Source organism: Paroedura picta, chromosome 11, assembly GCF_049243985.1.
Source record: "Paroedura picta isolate Pp20150507F chromosome 11, Ppicta_v3.0, whole genome shotgun sequence".
In the NCBI taxonomy this organism is placed as follows: Eukaryota; Metazoa; Chordata; class Lepidosauria; order Squamata; family Gekkonidae; genus Paroedura; species Paroedura picta.
The window spans coordinates 96,607-110,313 of record NC_135379.1 but is presented as its reverse complement, the minus strand read 5'-3'; the positions used below and the strand labels follow the sequence as shown (position 1 = coordinate 110,313).

At 53.9% G+C, this 13,707-nt stretch overlaps 1 protein-coding gene across 6 annotated transcripts in view; it reads left to right on the top strand.

Moving 5' to 3' along the window:
- The window catches only part of SMARCD3 (SWI/SNF related BAF chromatin remodeling complex subunit D3), a 57,093-nt gene that overhangs the window by 6,342 nt on the left and 37,044 nt on the right, over positions 1 to 13,707 (top strand). For 2 of the 6 annotated variants that reach the window (XR_013225353.1, XM_077303314.1), the window contains exon 1: positions 9,228 to 9,407. The exons of 1 other annotated variant lie outside the window; for it this stretch is intronic. Coding sequence is in view for 1 of the 5 variants with exons in the window: in XM_077303314.1 (XP_077159429.1) it covers positions 9,330 to 9,407 (78 nt within the window). In the remaining 4 variants the exon portion in view is untranslated. 3 more of the 6 variants (XM_077303317.1, XM_077303318.1, XM_077303316.1) reach the window with 3 other exon arrangements.

The following is a 13,707-nucleotide window of genomic DNA, read 5'->3' as shown; positions in this document are numbered from 1 at the left end:
TGGAATCAGCCTATTCATCAGATGGCTATCTAGCCTCTGTTTAAAAATTTCCAAAGATGGTGAACCCACCACCTCCCGAGGAAGCCGGTTCCACTGAGAAACCGCTCTAACTATCAGGAACTTTTTCCGGATGTTTAGATCTAATTTCTTTTGAATTAATTTCATCCCATTTGTTCTGGTCTGTCCCTCTGGGACAAGAGAGAACAATTCTGCTCCATCCTCCATATGGCACTGTTTTAAATACTTGAAGATGATTATCAGATCTCATCTCAGTCATCTCCTCTCTAGGCTAAACAGACCAAGCTCCCCCAGCCTTTCTTCATTTGGTATCCAAACCCCTCACCATCTTTGTTGCCCTCCTCTGGACACGTTCCAGTTTGTCAACATCCCTCTTCAATTGGAGTGCCCAAAACTGAACAGCAAGTGAGGCCAAACCAGAGCAGAGTAAAGCGGTATCATCACCTCCCGTGATCTGGACACGATACTCCATTTGATACAGCCCAAAATCCCATTTGCCTTTTTAGCCACTGAGTCACACTGCTGATTCATGTTCAATGTATGGTCTACTAAGACTCCTAGATCCTTTTCGCACATGCTACTGCCAAGACAAGTCTCCCCCATCTTATATTGGTGTATTTGGTTTTTCCTACCTAAATGGAGAACTTTACATTTGTCCATATTGAACTTCATTTTATTAAGTTTAGCCCACTTCTCGAGCCTATCAAGATCATCCTGTATTCTGTTGCTGTCTTCAGTTGTGTTTGCTACCCCTCCCAGTTTAGTATCATCTGCAAATTTAATAAGTATCCCCTCTAATCCCTCATCCAAATAATTTATAAATGTGTTGAACAACACAGGCCCCAGGACAGATCCTTGGGGAACTCCACTTGTCACTCTTCTCCAAGAAGATGCTGAACCATTAACAAGTCCCCTCTGGGTACGATTTGTCAACCAGTTATTGGACCACCTGACAGAATTAGGATCCATACCACATTTTGCCAACTCCTTCACATATAGCCAGCTGGGTGACCTTGAGCTTGTCTGACCAAGCCATAATATCAGGGCTCTCAGCCTCACAGGGTGTCTGTTGTGGGGAGAGGAAAGGAAAGGCCACTGGTAGAGAAAAACGGCCTATAAAACCCAACTCTTCTGGACATGTGCCAGAAGACTGGAGGAGAGCAAATTTTAGCCCAATCTTCAGAAAAAGGAAGGAAACTACAAGCCAGTGAGTCTGACCTCAATTGCAGGGAAGATAATGTAGCATATTTTAAAGGGGGTAATCTGCAAACATCTTGATGATCAAGGGAAGTCAGCATGGATTTGCCTCCAACAGGTCCTGCCAGACCAACCAGGTTTCCTTCTTTGACTGAGTGATGGGCTTATATTGTGAAAACTCATTTGATGTTGCTTACCTGCATTTCATATCAACAACCTCAGATATGCAGATGATACCACTCTAATGGCAGAAAGTGAAGAGGAACTAAAGAGCCTGTTGATGCGGGTGAAGGAGGAGAGTGCAAACATTGGCTTGAAACTCAACATCAAGAAAACTAAGATCATGGCATCCGGCCCTCTCAATTCCTGGCAAATAGATGGGGAAGAAATGGAGATAGTGACAGATTTTATTTTCCTGGGCTCCAAGATCACTGCAGATGGGGACTGCAGCAAAGAAATTAAAAGACGCTTGCTCCTGGGGAGGAAAGCTATGGCAAATCTAGACAGCATCCTAAAAAGCAGAGAAATCACCCTGCCAATAAAAGTGCGTTTATTCAAGGCTATGGTATTCCCAGTTGCAATGTATGGCTGCGAAAGTTGGACCATACGGAAGGCCGAGCATCAAAGAATTGAGGCTTTTGAACTCTGGTGCTGGAGAAGACTCTTGCGAGTCCCTTGGACTACAAGACGAACAAACTGTTCAGTCCTAGAGGAGATCACCCCTGACTGCTCCCTAGAAGGCCAGATCCTGAAGATGAAACTCAAATACTTTGGCCACCTCATGAGAAGGAAGGACTCCCTGGAGAAGAGCCTAATGCTTGGAGCGATCCAGGGCAAAAGAAGAAGTGGACGACAGAGAATGAGGTGGCTGGATGGAGTCACTGAAGCAGTCAGTGCAAACTTAAATGGACTCCAGGGAATGGTAGAGGACAGGAAGGCCTGGAGGATCATTGTCCATGGGGTCACGATGGGTCGGACACGACTTCGCACCTATCAACAACAACAACAACACTTGCATTTCAATAAGAAGAAGAGTTGGTTCTTATATGCCGCTTTTCCCTACCCGAAGGAGGCTCAAAGCGGCTTACAGTTGCCTTCCCATTCCTCTCCCCACAACAGACACCCTGTGGGGTAGGTAAGGCTGAGAGAGCCCTGATATCACTGCCCGGTCAGAACAGTTTTACCAGTGCTGTGGCGAGCCCAAGGTCACCCAGCTGGTTGCTTGTGGGGGAGCGCAGAATCGAACCCGGCATGCCAGATTAGAAGTCCTCACTCCTAACCACTACACCAAACTGGCTCTCCTTGTGGCTGGAAGCTAAGCAGCATGTGGGGAGTGAGGGAGGGTGACAAGGGAGGGGCAAAACAGAGGATGGGCCATGGGTACTTGCTTGCTAGGCATACAAGGAGGAAGAGATGGAGGGATGCCTGCCGGAGAGGCTTTTGACATTTTGACACAGCATAAAGTTCTGATGGAGGACTTCAGACTGGATTTTAAGATGATTAAGTGGATAGGGAGCCAGCTACAAAACTGCACCCAGAATGGTTGTCAATGGTATTTATTCAGATTGGAGGGAGGTGAGCAGTGGAGTGCCAGAGGGCTCGGCCTGAGTCCAGTATTTTTCAGATGGCACTAAATTTGAAATAGTGAACACCCCAGAAGATAGAGTTCAGGAAAGTGGGCAAATGAGAACAAAATGCAATTCAATAGTTCTACAGAGTTCTACATCTAAGTCACAAAAATGAAAAGCATGCTTACTAGCAGTCTTTAAGCAGAAGCTGGATAGATGCTTATTATGGGTGCTTTAGGCCAGTGGTCCCCAACCTGCGGGCCGCAGCTCCATCTCCCCGCCCCCCCGCAGTAAAAAACTTCCCAGGCCGCAAGCTTGCGGCCCGGGAAGCTTCTTACTGTGGGAGGGCGGGGAGAGGGAATCAGGGCCGAGCCGCGCATCGCGCAGGTGCGGCCCGATGTGCGGGCGCGGCCCGCGGGTGTGGCCCGATGCACGGGCGTGGTCCGTGCAGGCGCGGCCCGATGCCCTGCCGGTCCCCAGCCTCAGAAAGGTTGGGGACCACTACTTTAGGCTGATCCTACATTGAGCTGGGGATTGGACAAGGTGAGCTGTATGATCCCTTCCAACTCTATGAGATCTTGGGCTACCTGTGGACCGCAAGCTAAATATGAGCATAGTCATGATGTGGCAGCAAAGAAGGCGAATGCAGTCTTGGGCTGTATCTACAGAGGCATCACATCAAAATCACAAGTTCTCATAGTTCCACTGCATACCACATTGGTCAGACCACATTTGGAGTACTGTGCGCACTTCTGGAAGCCTCACTTCAAAAAGGATTTGGACAAATTTGAGAGAGTCAGAGGAGAGTGACGAGGATGATCTAGAGAAGTGGATCTCAACCTTTTCTTCACCATGACCACAACTTTGGCACCGAAGCCCAGCGGGGACCCAGCCAGAGGAGCTGCCAGCTAGCGCTGTGGAGGCACTTCCACCAGCTGCCTCAGCCTTGGCCATGGGTGCCCCCTCGCAGGAGGTGACTGGAGAGGGGCAAGGGCCCTACCGAGGGGAGGAGGCTGTGCTGCCACCGCCACCGTGTCCACATTGCTAGCTGACCTACTCCGGGCTGGGCGTCTTGCTTCCTTGGCTTGCCACTTCTCTCCTTTCTCCCTTCTTTTAACCATGGGTGGTTCCGCAGCGGAGTCAGGTGGGATGGGGTGACTTTGGACCCGTGGGGGGAGGGGTTCGCTTTCTTGCCAGTTCTGAAAGAGCTGAGCGAAGCGTTTCGGTGCATTCCTTGACAGACGCTGGTACAACCCTCCGGGTAGGCTGGGCAGCTGCAGAAGGAGGCAGTGGGGCCCTGGAAACGTGTGTGCACATGCATGCACACAACAATCAAGGCGGCGTGGAGGCAGCCACTGCCATGGCTCCACTGCCTCCGCCTACTGCCACCTCCGCCACCACCACCCACCTCCACACGTGGCTGCCTGCTGCCACCACCACATGCTTCCACATGCAGCTGTCTGCCACCATGGCTGCCGGCAACCTGGCAACCCTGGGAAAGGGGTCAGGCGACCCCAAGGCGAGAACCATTGATCTAGAGTTTAGGGACCAAACCCTAGGAGGAAAGGCTGGAAGACTTGGAAATGTTCAGCCTGGAGAAAAGGAAATTGAGAGATGACATGATTGTTGTTTTTAAGGTTGTCACTTGGATGAGGGCAGGGATGATTCCTTTTGGTAGTAGAGGATAGGACCCGTAGTACTGGGTTTAAACTACGTGTAGAATGGTACCAACCAGATTATAAAGATTTTTTTTTCCAGAGTAGTACAATATTGGAATCGGCTGCCTAAGGAAGTGGTGAGCTCCCCTTCACTGGACAGCTACTTCTCCTGGATGCTTGAGGCTGATCCTACCCTGAGCAGGGGGTTAGGCCTGGAGTCCACTCCACTCCAGAATTCCCACTCCCACTCCAGGATTCTACCGTGATCCAGGACTTCCCTGGTGATCTCCCATCCAAGTCCTAACCAGGACTGACTCTGCTTAGCTTCCTGGATCTGATGGGACTGGATTAGCTGGGGTAGGACGCAGGTGTACAAAGGTGGTTTGCCATTGTTATCTGCATGGCCACTCTTGATTTCCTTCAAGGTCTCCTATCCAGATGCTAACCAGGGCCAACCCTGTGTTATTTCTGATATCTGACAAGATCAGGCTAGCTTGGGCTATTCCATTTCAAGTCCAAGGGGAAAAAATAGTATTTATATGTGTGATAATTATGGTTGGCCTTTCTCACTCGGACAACAAAATTTGAGTCCAATGGCACCTTTAAGACCAACAAATATTTGGGCAAGGTGTGAGCTTTTGTGTGCAGGCACACTTCCTCAGGCAATACTGGGAATCAAGGTGGATTTCACAGCATAAGTAAATATAATCAAAAGATTAAATAATCAAAAAAGTGATTAAATGATGCAATAGATTTGAATTGTAGAAATTTGGAACCAACCAGACAGCTGAAACAGGTGAAGCAAAGTATTGCCACAAAGCATTAAACAGAGGATTAAACAAAGAATACACAGCTGACCAACCTGGAGATTCAAGGTGCTGCCCTCAAATGGCTGCAATCTTTTCAGCAAGGCTGGGGACAGAGGGTGGGGCTCTGGCTGGGATGTCCTCTGATGTGGCATTCCACAGACATTCTGTCTCTGATGTTGTTTAACATCTATATGTGCCCCCTCAGCCAGCTGGTCCAGCATTTTGAGGTGGGGTGCCATCAAAACATTGTCTAGATTTAGGGGAAACAGGCCAAGGGCCATGAATGAGGGGCTCTGGCCAGGTAGTCGTACAAGAAGCAGCACAGTCAAGACAGGGCATTTTAAATTTATTAATTTGATTTATAGACCACCGTTCCCAGCAAGCTGGCTTGTGGCAGTTCACAAAATAATATCCTAACCCCGCCGCGGACTAAATAAAGCCGTAAGGTCTTAGGGGGAGGAGTTAGGGCGGGCTCTGTCTGGGATAAGGAAGGGTGCCGATTGGCCCCTTCCTCCGGACAGACCATCGGTGGGGCCAATTGGACGCAAGTGGACGCAGACCCAGCGACAACGGAGGATCCGCCGCCACCACCACCGCCGGCGCAGCCCCCACCATGGACTACGATTGCCCGGGTAGGCCGCGCCGCGGGGGGGCAGGACAAACAGCTAGCGCCCGCTGTATTGCAGCTACAGCGGGCTTAATTACTAGTTAAACATAAAACAGATCTCCTGTAAAAACTCCAGCATAAGAATGGTGGTAAACAATACAAAATAAAACTCCTCCCATGCTTCCTATGCTTTGGCCCTCCGGCAATTGGTTCAGATGTTATCCAGTGGTTGATGGTCAAGATGGTGGCAGCCAGGGGCAGGTGTCAGCAACTCTAATGCTGTGTCTGAACTCAAGCTGCCTTCTGTGGGACTGATCTCCAGCCCAGTGCCCTGCTTTCTTCTGACTGGCAGTAGCTCTCTGAGGGCCAAGGGGGGCTTCCCAAGTCTTCTTCCTGGAATCTTAGAATCATAGAGTTGGAAGGGGCCATACAGGCCATCTAGTCCAACCCCCTGCTCAACGCAGGATCAGCCCTAAGCATCCTGAAGCATCCAAGAAAAGTGTGTATCCAACCTTTGCTTGAAGACTGCCAGTGAGGGGGAGCTCACCACCTCCTTAGGCAGCCTATTCCACTGCTGAACTACTCTGACTGTGAAAATTTTTTTCCTGATATCTAGCCTATATCGTTGTACTTGTAGTTTAAACCCATTACTGCGTGTCCTTTCCTCTGCAGCCAACGGAAACAGCATCCTGCCCTCCTCCAAGTGACAACCTTTCAAATACTTAAAGAGGGCTATCATGTCCCCTCTCAACCTCCTTTTCTCCAGGCTGAACAATCCCAAGTCCCTCAACCTATCTTCATAGGAATACCTTTGGCTGTACCGTGACACATGTCTTCCCCATTGCCTTGGGTTGTACCCTGACACATGTCTTCCCCACCAGCAGCCTTGTAGCTTTATGGGTCCAAGAGCTCCCTGGCTGTGGCAGGTATACTCTGTGTGAGCTGGGATGATCTGCTTCCAGAAACCCACACCACACCCCCTCGCCATTGCATGTGTCATCAGCGCACTGTGGAGGGTTACTGTGCCACTTGTGGTGGGCGGAGGGGGCAGTGCCCTGGAGCCTAGGCAGAGGCCTGCTGCCAGAATCTGAACGGGCTGTTGCTGTGACAAGGTGTCCGGGGTGATGCCTGGCTCAGTCCAGGCTTTGTCTATTGGGAACCGATCAGGCAGGTGCCCCCTGTGGATGCTGGGGTGCTGGGTGGATTTGCAGTGCTGGTGTAGCCTGGTCCTCACTTGGGTCAGGAGGCACTGAGAGTGTTCCTGTGGCTGCCTAGGAGGCATTGTTTTATTTATCCATTTAATTTATACACCGCCCCTCACGATAATGTCTTGGGGCTATTTGGGGGAGCTACATGCCAGCTATCTATTCTTGGCTTCCGGCCCAAAAAGATGAATTGTGGCTGGAAGCTAAGCAGCATGTGGGGAGTGAGGGAGGGGACAAGGGAGGGGCAAAACAGAGGATGGGCCATGGGTACTTGCCTGCTTAAGCATACAAGGAGGAAGAGATGGAGGGATGCCTGCCGGAGAGTGCTATGGTGGCAGTGCCAAATGAGCCAGATGACCCTTAAGAGGGAGACTCCGTCTTGTACAAACTTGAGGAGGGGGCCTTGGGCAGTCAATGCCCTTGCACCCTTTTGCATAAACACGGGGTGGGGGGGGGGGTTAAGAAGACTTAGATCAACATGACCTCTCCTATTCTAAGGGACTCTTGCGGTTGCAAAGGTGACCCTGAGGCTTGCTTCCTTTTGCTATACCAGCCTGACCCCTTCTGAGAAGGGCTTGTGGTTTAAGCCCAAGCCAGGAGAGCAGGCAGGTGTGCCTTCCCCTAGGAGCAGTTGCTCATCGGCCGCTCTCGGGAGAGAGCTTACCTGGGACAGGCGTTAGTATGGGGAAGCGAGCCCTGGGTCCTCGATGTGCTGGGCTCAAGGTGGTGCTCTGCCTGCCCGGGGAAAGCTCTTGGGGGTGAATTTTGCTGCTTTGCCTTCCTCCGTCATGGGGACCTGGGATGGAGGGCGGGCTTCTTCTGGGTGGCCCTCCCATCTCCGGATACAGGGTTAGCAAGCAAGGCCTAGGGCGCGCTGGGGTGGGGGAGAGAAGACGAGCTCCCGCCCTCGGAGAAAGTTCACACGTGTTAGGCCCTTGGACAGCAGGGCAGGTTCCCGGGGACCGCACTGGGGCGGCGCGGAAGGAGTTAACGTCCGCCCCCTTCCCCTCCTCTCCGTCCGTTCGGCTGACCTTCACCGGCGGAGCAAAGCACTAGCGCCACGCATGCACCTCACCCTGCCCGGAGAAGCCCGGTAACGGGGGTGGGGGGGGTGGGGGGAGGCCAATCGGTTGATCCGGAGCCCCTAGGGAGGGAGGGAGGTTCTCCCCTGGCCGCCCACACCCCCTCCCCTCTGCCGCGCAGTCGTATTGGCCACCAGCGCAGCCACCCGCGGCATGGTGAGGGGGGTCGTGAAGGGGGGTCCCGGCTGTGCCGCAGCCAGCCAGCCAGCCCTCCCCTTCCTCTCCCGGAGGTGCATGCCAGAGGGAGGGAGCCCCGCTGCTCTCCTTGGCCAGCCTCTCCTGGGTACCGCGTCGCGCCCCACCCGTTCCTTGGCAACGGTGCCTGCCTCCGTTGCCAGGGAGACGCACACCTGGGGATGCTGCGGGGTCCCCTCCCCGCCGGCTCGCTGGCGCCGCCAGGTGGCCAAGGCCTGGCGGGCCCCGTCGGGGATGGCGCCGAGCTGGGCTGAGCCCCGTACTCCGAGAAGGGGGGAAAGAGGATGGGGGGGGGGAGGCCCTGCGCTCCGTCTCTGTGCGCACGCAGTCGCTGGCGGGGGGTGGTGGTGGTCCCGGAGCCATCCCTTTCTGCGGGGGCAGCTGTCCCCCTCCCTGGCCGGGGCGTCCCCTCGCCGCGTCCTCCATCATCGGAGGGAGGCAGGAAGGGGGGGGGGACCGAGGACCGTTCCCCGCTCCCCTGAGTCCCGCTGGAGCAGACCCGCCAACGGCGGCGGCGGCGGAGGAGGGGCGCGACGGGAACGCCTCGTCTGACCGGCAGAGGCGGGGAGAGCCGGCCAGGCAGCCCGGGCAGACGCGTGTCAAGGAGCCGCCCGGAAAGGACGGCCCCGGCGAGGTTGCACGAGCAGGCGCGCCTCCCGGCCAGGCCAGGCCAAGCCAGACCAGACCAAGGCAGCCTAGGCATCCGTCCGGGCCTCCTCCTCCTCCTCCTCCTCCTCGCTTCGCTTGGCCTGGCCTGCTGTGGGGCCGGGCGTCCTCTTGTGGCGGTTTATCAGCAGCGGAGGAATTCGGCCGCGACGGTGGGCCGTCGCGGCAGCCCTGCCGGTCCCCCCTCCCCACTCGGCCGGCGGCGCGACTAGAAGTGTGAGAGCCCCGCGGGGGGGGGGGGCGGGGGGAGAGTTGCAGGAAAGGAAAGAAGGAGAAGGAGAAAAGGAAGGAAGGAAAGGAGGAGAGCCCGCCTGCCCGAGCCCCATGGCCGCCGAGGAAGTCACCGGAGGGGCGCGGAAGGCGACGAAAAGCAAACTTTTCGAGTTTCTGGTCCACGGGGTGGTGAGTGGGGAAAAAGGGAGGCGCCGGCCCGCCTCAGCGCCCTGGGATTGGGGGCGGGAGTGCCTGCTTGGGCGGGGGGGGGGGCACACGACAGCATCCTCCCTCCCCTCCCCTCCCCACCCCGGACTTGGGGCGTCCATGCTTTGTCGGCGGGTGGGGAGGTTCCGTCGCGGGCGAGGAGACCCGTCTGGGTGTGGGGCGGGAGAGGCACTGCATTCCTCCCGGCTCGCTGGACGTACCGGAGTGCCCCTCCTCGTCCGGCGTGCCCGCCTCGTCCCGGGTTCGGAGAGGGCCTCCTCCCCGCCGCCTGTCGTCGGTGTTCGCGTGCTGGGCCGGGGGAGGCTCTGGCTAGGGAAGGCGCGGGGCTCCGCGGGATGGGACTGTGTCTGTGGGAGAAGCCCCAGGATGTTCAGAGCTGCTCCCTAATCCGCCAGACCCACACTTGTGGCTCTGCGCCCCAGGCCATGCCAGTCCTTCTTTCCGGGAAACGCTCCGGGGAGGAAGGGTTTCTCCAAAGGTGGAGTAGGAGAAGGGGGGATGGGCAGGCCTTCCTTGTCCAGAAGGGGCCAGGAGGAGGAGAATAGATGTGACCAGGCATTGGAAGTTTTGCTGGTCACAGAGAGCAGCCCACAGTCTTGGGAAATCACACACCCACTCACCCCCCCACACACACACCTTTTCCCCTTGGCTGGCTGCATACCAATTTACCCGACTTCTGACAAAGTGTGCCTTCACAGGGAGGCTTCTACCCAGAATTAAACTTCGTAGGTCTACCAAATCCCAAGTGGCCACCCCACAGTATCTCTGGAGAGCTGCAGCTCCTTCCAGCGGGTGCTGGGCACTTGCCTGCCCCCCAAGCACCAAACTGGGGACCAACCCTTCAACCTTTGGTGGTGTTTTCAGAGATTAGCTGGGCAAGGCTTAGGGGGCAGAGAGCCTGTGGTGAAAGCAGATGGCGGCCAGTGCCCCTGTGTGTTTCCCTTTGTTGTGGGCTTGCCTTTGTGGGTGCAGGGCCGCTCTCAGCAACTTCTTACAAAACCTTTTTTTTTTGGGGGGGGGGATGAACTATTTCCACACCCAGTGCAATGTGTGGCTTTCCAGGCATTTGTTGAATTTTGTGAGATTATCCTTTGAACCATGGGGGAGGGGAACTGCAGCTTGGGAGTGCTTCCGGACCCTGGCCTATGAGTGGGGGCATGGATGTCCCTCTGCTCGGGGCTCCTAGCCCGGTTAGTCAGCTTTGGCGAATATGTTCACAATGCCCTTCCGCCAGAGACATCTGGCCCCAGTGGCACAGACTGTGTGATTGCACTTGGGCTGTATTGTTCTGATGTGTGCTGCTATAAGTGGCTGCCCTTGTGAACTTGGGGAAACATGGTCCAGGAGTGGGATCTAGGGAAGGCTCTGACCAGTTGCCTGTTGGTTCCTAGATGTCCTTTCAGTGGCTGGCCATTCCCATCAGGCCCTCGATGGTTTGGAGCCAGGTACTGCTAGACCAGACTGCCCGCTGAGATTCTCTGCTTGAGCCTTACCTCTGTGTCACCTCCCCCAGGGAAGGGGATGGGGCCAAGCTTCTGAGGGGGGGGGAATCTTAGCTTTTGGGATTCCCCTCCCCTTTATGAGGGTAGCCTGGGCAAGCTATTGGGACAAAGCTTGGGCTGTTGGCCCTTTGATGGTTTTCTTGCCCTCCACATTAGAGGAGGCTGTAATGGTCCCTGGTTCTGGTGTGTAACAGATGCTCTTAAACTGCAGATGACTTTGTGGGGGACTCTCCAGTGGCTTCATGCTGTGAACTGTGTTCTCAGAGTGAAGCCCATGGCTGCAGCCAGGCTGCCTTTTGCATGCCTGGAATACAGGGCAGCAGGAGGTGACGGGCAGGCAGCAGCCGTCAGTCGCAGATTGACGGCAACAGGTTGCTTCTCTAAATATGACCTGTGGTTCGAATGTCAGCTGATGGGTGGGTGGGGGTGGAGTGGGCGCTCTCCCTTTGCAGGGTCTGCAGGCTGCTTGTGCCTGCCAGCATTGCCCTGCTGGAATCTTTCCCCCTTCCTTTCCAATTGCCCTCTTTAGATGCAGATGGGCAGCAGAACAAAATGTGAGTCCAGTCTGGCAATTTGAAGACCAACCAAGTTTTCTTGGAGGGACGTATAAGCAGTAGCGCACCCCCCCACACACACACACACACTATGGATGAATGTGGCCAGGTGATGGAGCTGTGAGTCGTGGCCCCTTACAACCATGACAATCACACCTGAACCACATGTAATACATCTCACACTCCCACTGACTCCCTGTCTGTGTTGACCACAAGTGTGAAGGTCCCTTTAGATATTGATGTATTTTGCTTGCAGGTCCCACCAAGGTTCAAGAAACACTTTCAGCAAAGTGAAGTGGTCAGTTGCTTTGAAAGTTCCAGTTATCCCTGGGAGGGGGCCCTACAGTTACTTATGCAGTGTAAGGAACAGTGCCAATTCTGCTCTGCTAGGACCCCGCAAGTCTTCAAACTGGCTCTAGTGCAACGGGTCTCACAAAGCCTTACACCAGGCTTGGATATAAACTTTTCTGTGCAATATTATTGTGGGGTATTATTGTGGGGGTCTGCTATGGACCACCAAGCCAGTCAGAGTACATGAATGAGATACTGGTAGACCAAATTGCACAATTTTCAGAGACGGGGGAAACAGTGGTCATAGATGACTTCAATTACCCAGATATCAGTTGGAAGACCAACTCTGCTAAAAATACAAACTCCATTAATTTCTTAACTTGTCTTGCCGACAGCTTCATTTCCCAGAAAGTAGAGAGTGGAACCAGGGGCTCTGCTATTTTAGACTTGATTCTCATCAATAGGGAAAAACTGGTAGATGAGGTGGAAATAGTGGTCACACTTGGTAGCAGCTGACCATGTGCTTTTGGAATTTTCAATTGTGAGAAAGAGAAAACCTTTACATAGTTGGATGTATAGACTGGACTTCAGGAAAGCAAATAACAGACTTAAAGGGTCTGATCCGGATGGATTCAGCTTCAGCACCCATTAAAATCAATGGCGCTGTTGACTTTAATGGGAAGTCCAGCATTCCCACCTTTCCCAGGGCCTGGGGGGGTGAGGGCTCCAGTTACAGCCCCCATTTCTCCATTCTATCCGATGGAGAATCCGTCCCATTGGATAGAATGGAGCTGATAGGGACACCCTCTTGCAGATCCTCTAGATGTGAACCCCGTGGCCCAATTTTTGTGAAATTCAGAGAGGGATAAGGGAAAACCAGGCTGTAACTGGAACCCCTACCCTTCCCCCCAGGCCCTGGGAAAGGCAGAAACGCTGGAATTCCCATTAAAGTTAATGGCGCCATTGATTTTAATGGGTGCCGAAGCCAAATTGGTTCGGGTTGGGCCCTTGGTGCACTTGGGCCTGGTGTTGACCATGGTGACACTGGGGTTCTCCAGTTTGTTACTGGATTCACTCATCAGGCCAGCCACACAGTCTATTTGATCTTTAGTGCTGGGGTAGATGTGGATCTGATGGTGGCTAACCCTGTCCCACGGTCAGACCACTACGCCCTGAAGGCCCGGCTCAGGATACCACCCCTTCCCTGTGTGGGCAGCGGGCATATTTTAGCCCACCCACAGAGACTTATGGATCCAATTGGTTTCCTGAATGCTCCATGGGACCGAATCCTCCTGGTGACTTGTTGACGGTACAAGTGGAGGACTGGCAGTCCTGCTAGTCTGCCACTATCAATGAGATTGCTCATTGGCACCCTCTCCGCCCTCACCTCAAACTACCTTCATGGTCTACCTGGGAAGTGAGGAAGAGGGAAGTGAGATGGCTAGAGCAAGGGTGGACAAAAACGTGCGACAAAAGGGCAAGAACAACTTATCACACACTGATGAGGCCATATGAGATGGTGATGGTGACTCAAAGTGAGTTTTATGACACCTCTGTTACGTCTGCAAGCTCTCGCCCAGCCCAATTGTTTAGGGTAGTTCGGTCCATGACCGCCCTCCAGGAAGGGTGCCAAAATATTAGTCAACTGGATCTCGGCTGTGAGGCCTTTGCAAGCTTTTTCACGGACAAAGTCTTATTGCTCCACCAGGACCTTCCTGCCATGCTTAATATAGAAAGGGAACTTGGCCGCCTCATGGGATACGTTTGATGGCTTCAAGTGGCTCTCTGAATCTCTAGTGGACAAGTTGCTGAGGTCGGTAAGAGCAATCACTTGCCACCTAGATCCCTGATCCCCATAGTTACTCAAATTGGGTGACCGACAACTATTGGGAGACAGGTCAATCTCTCCCTGTC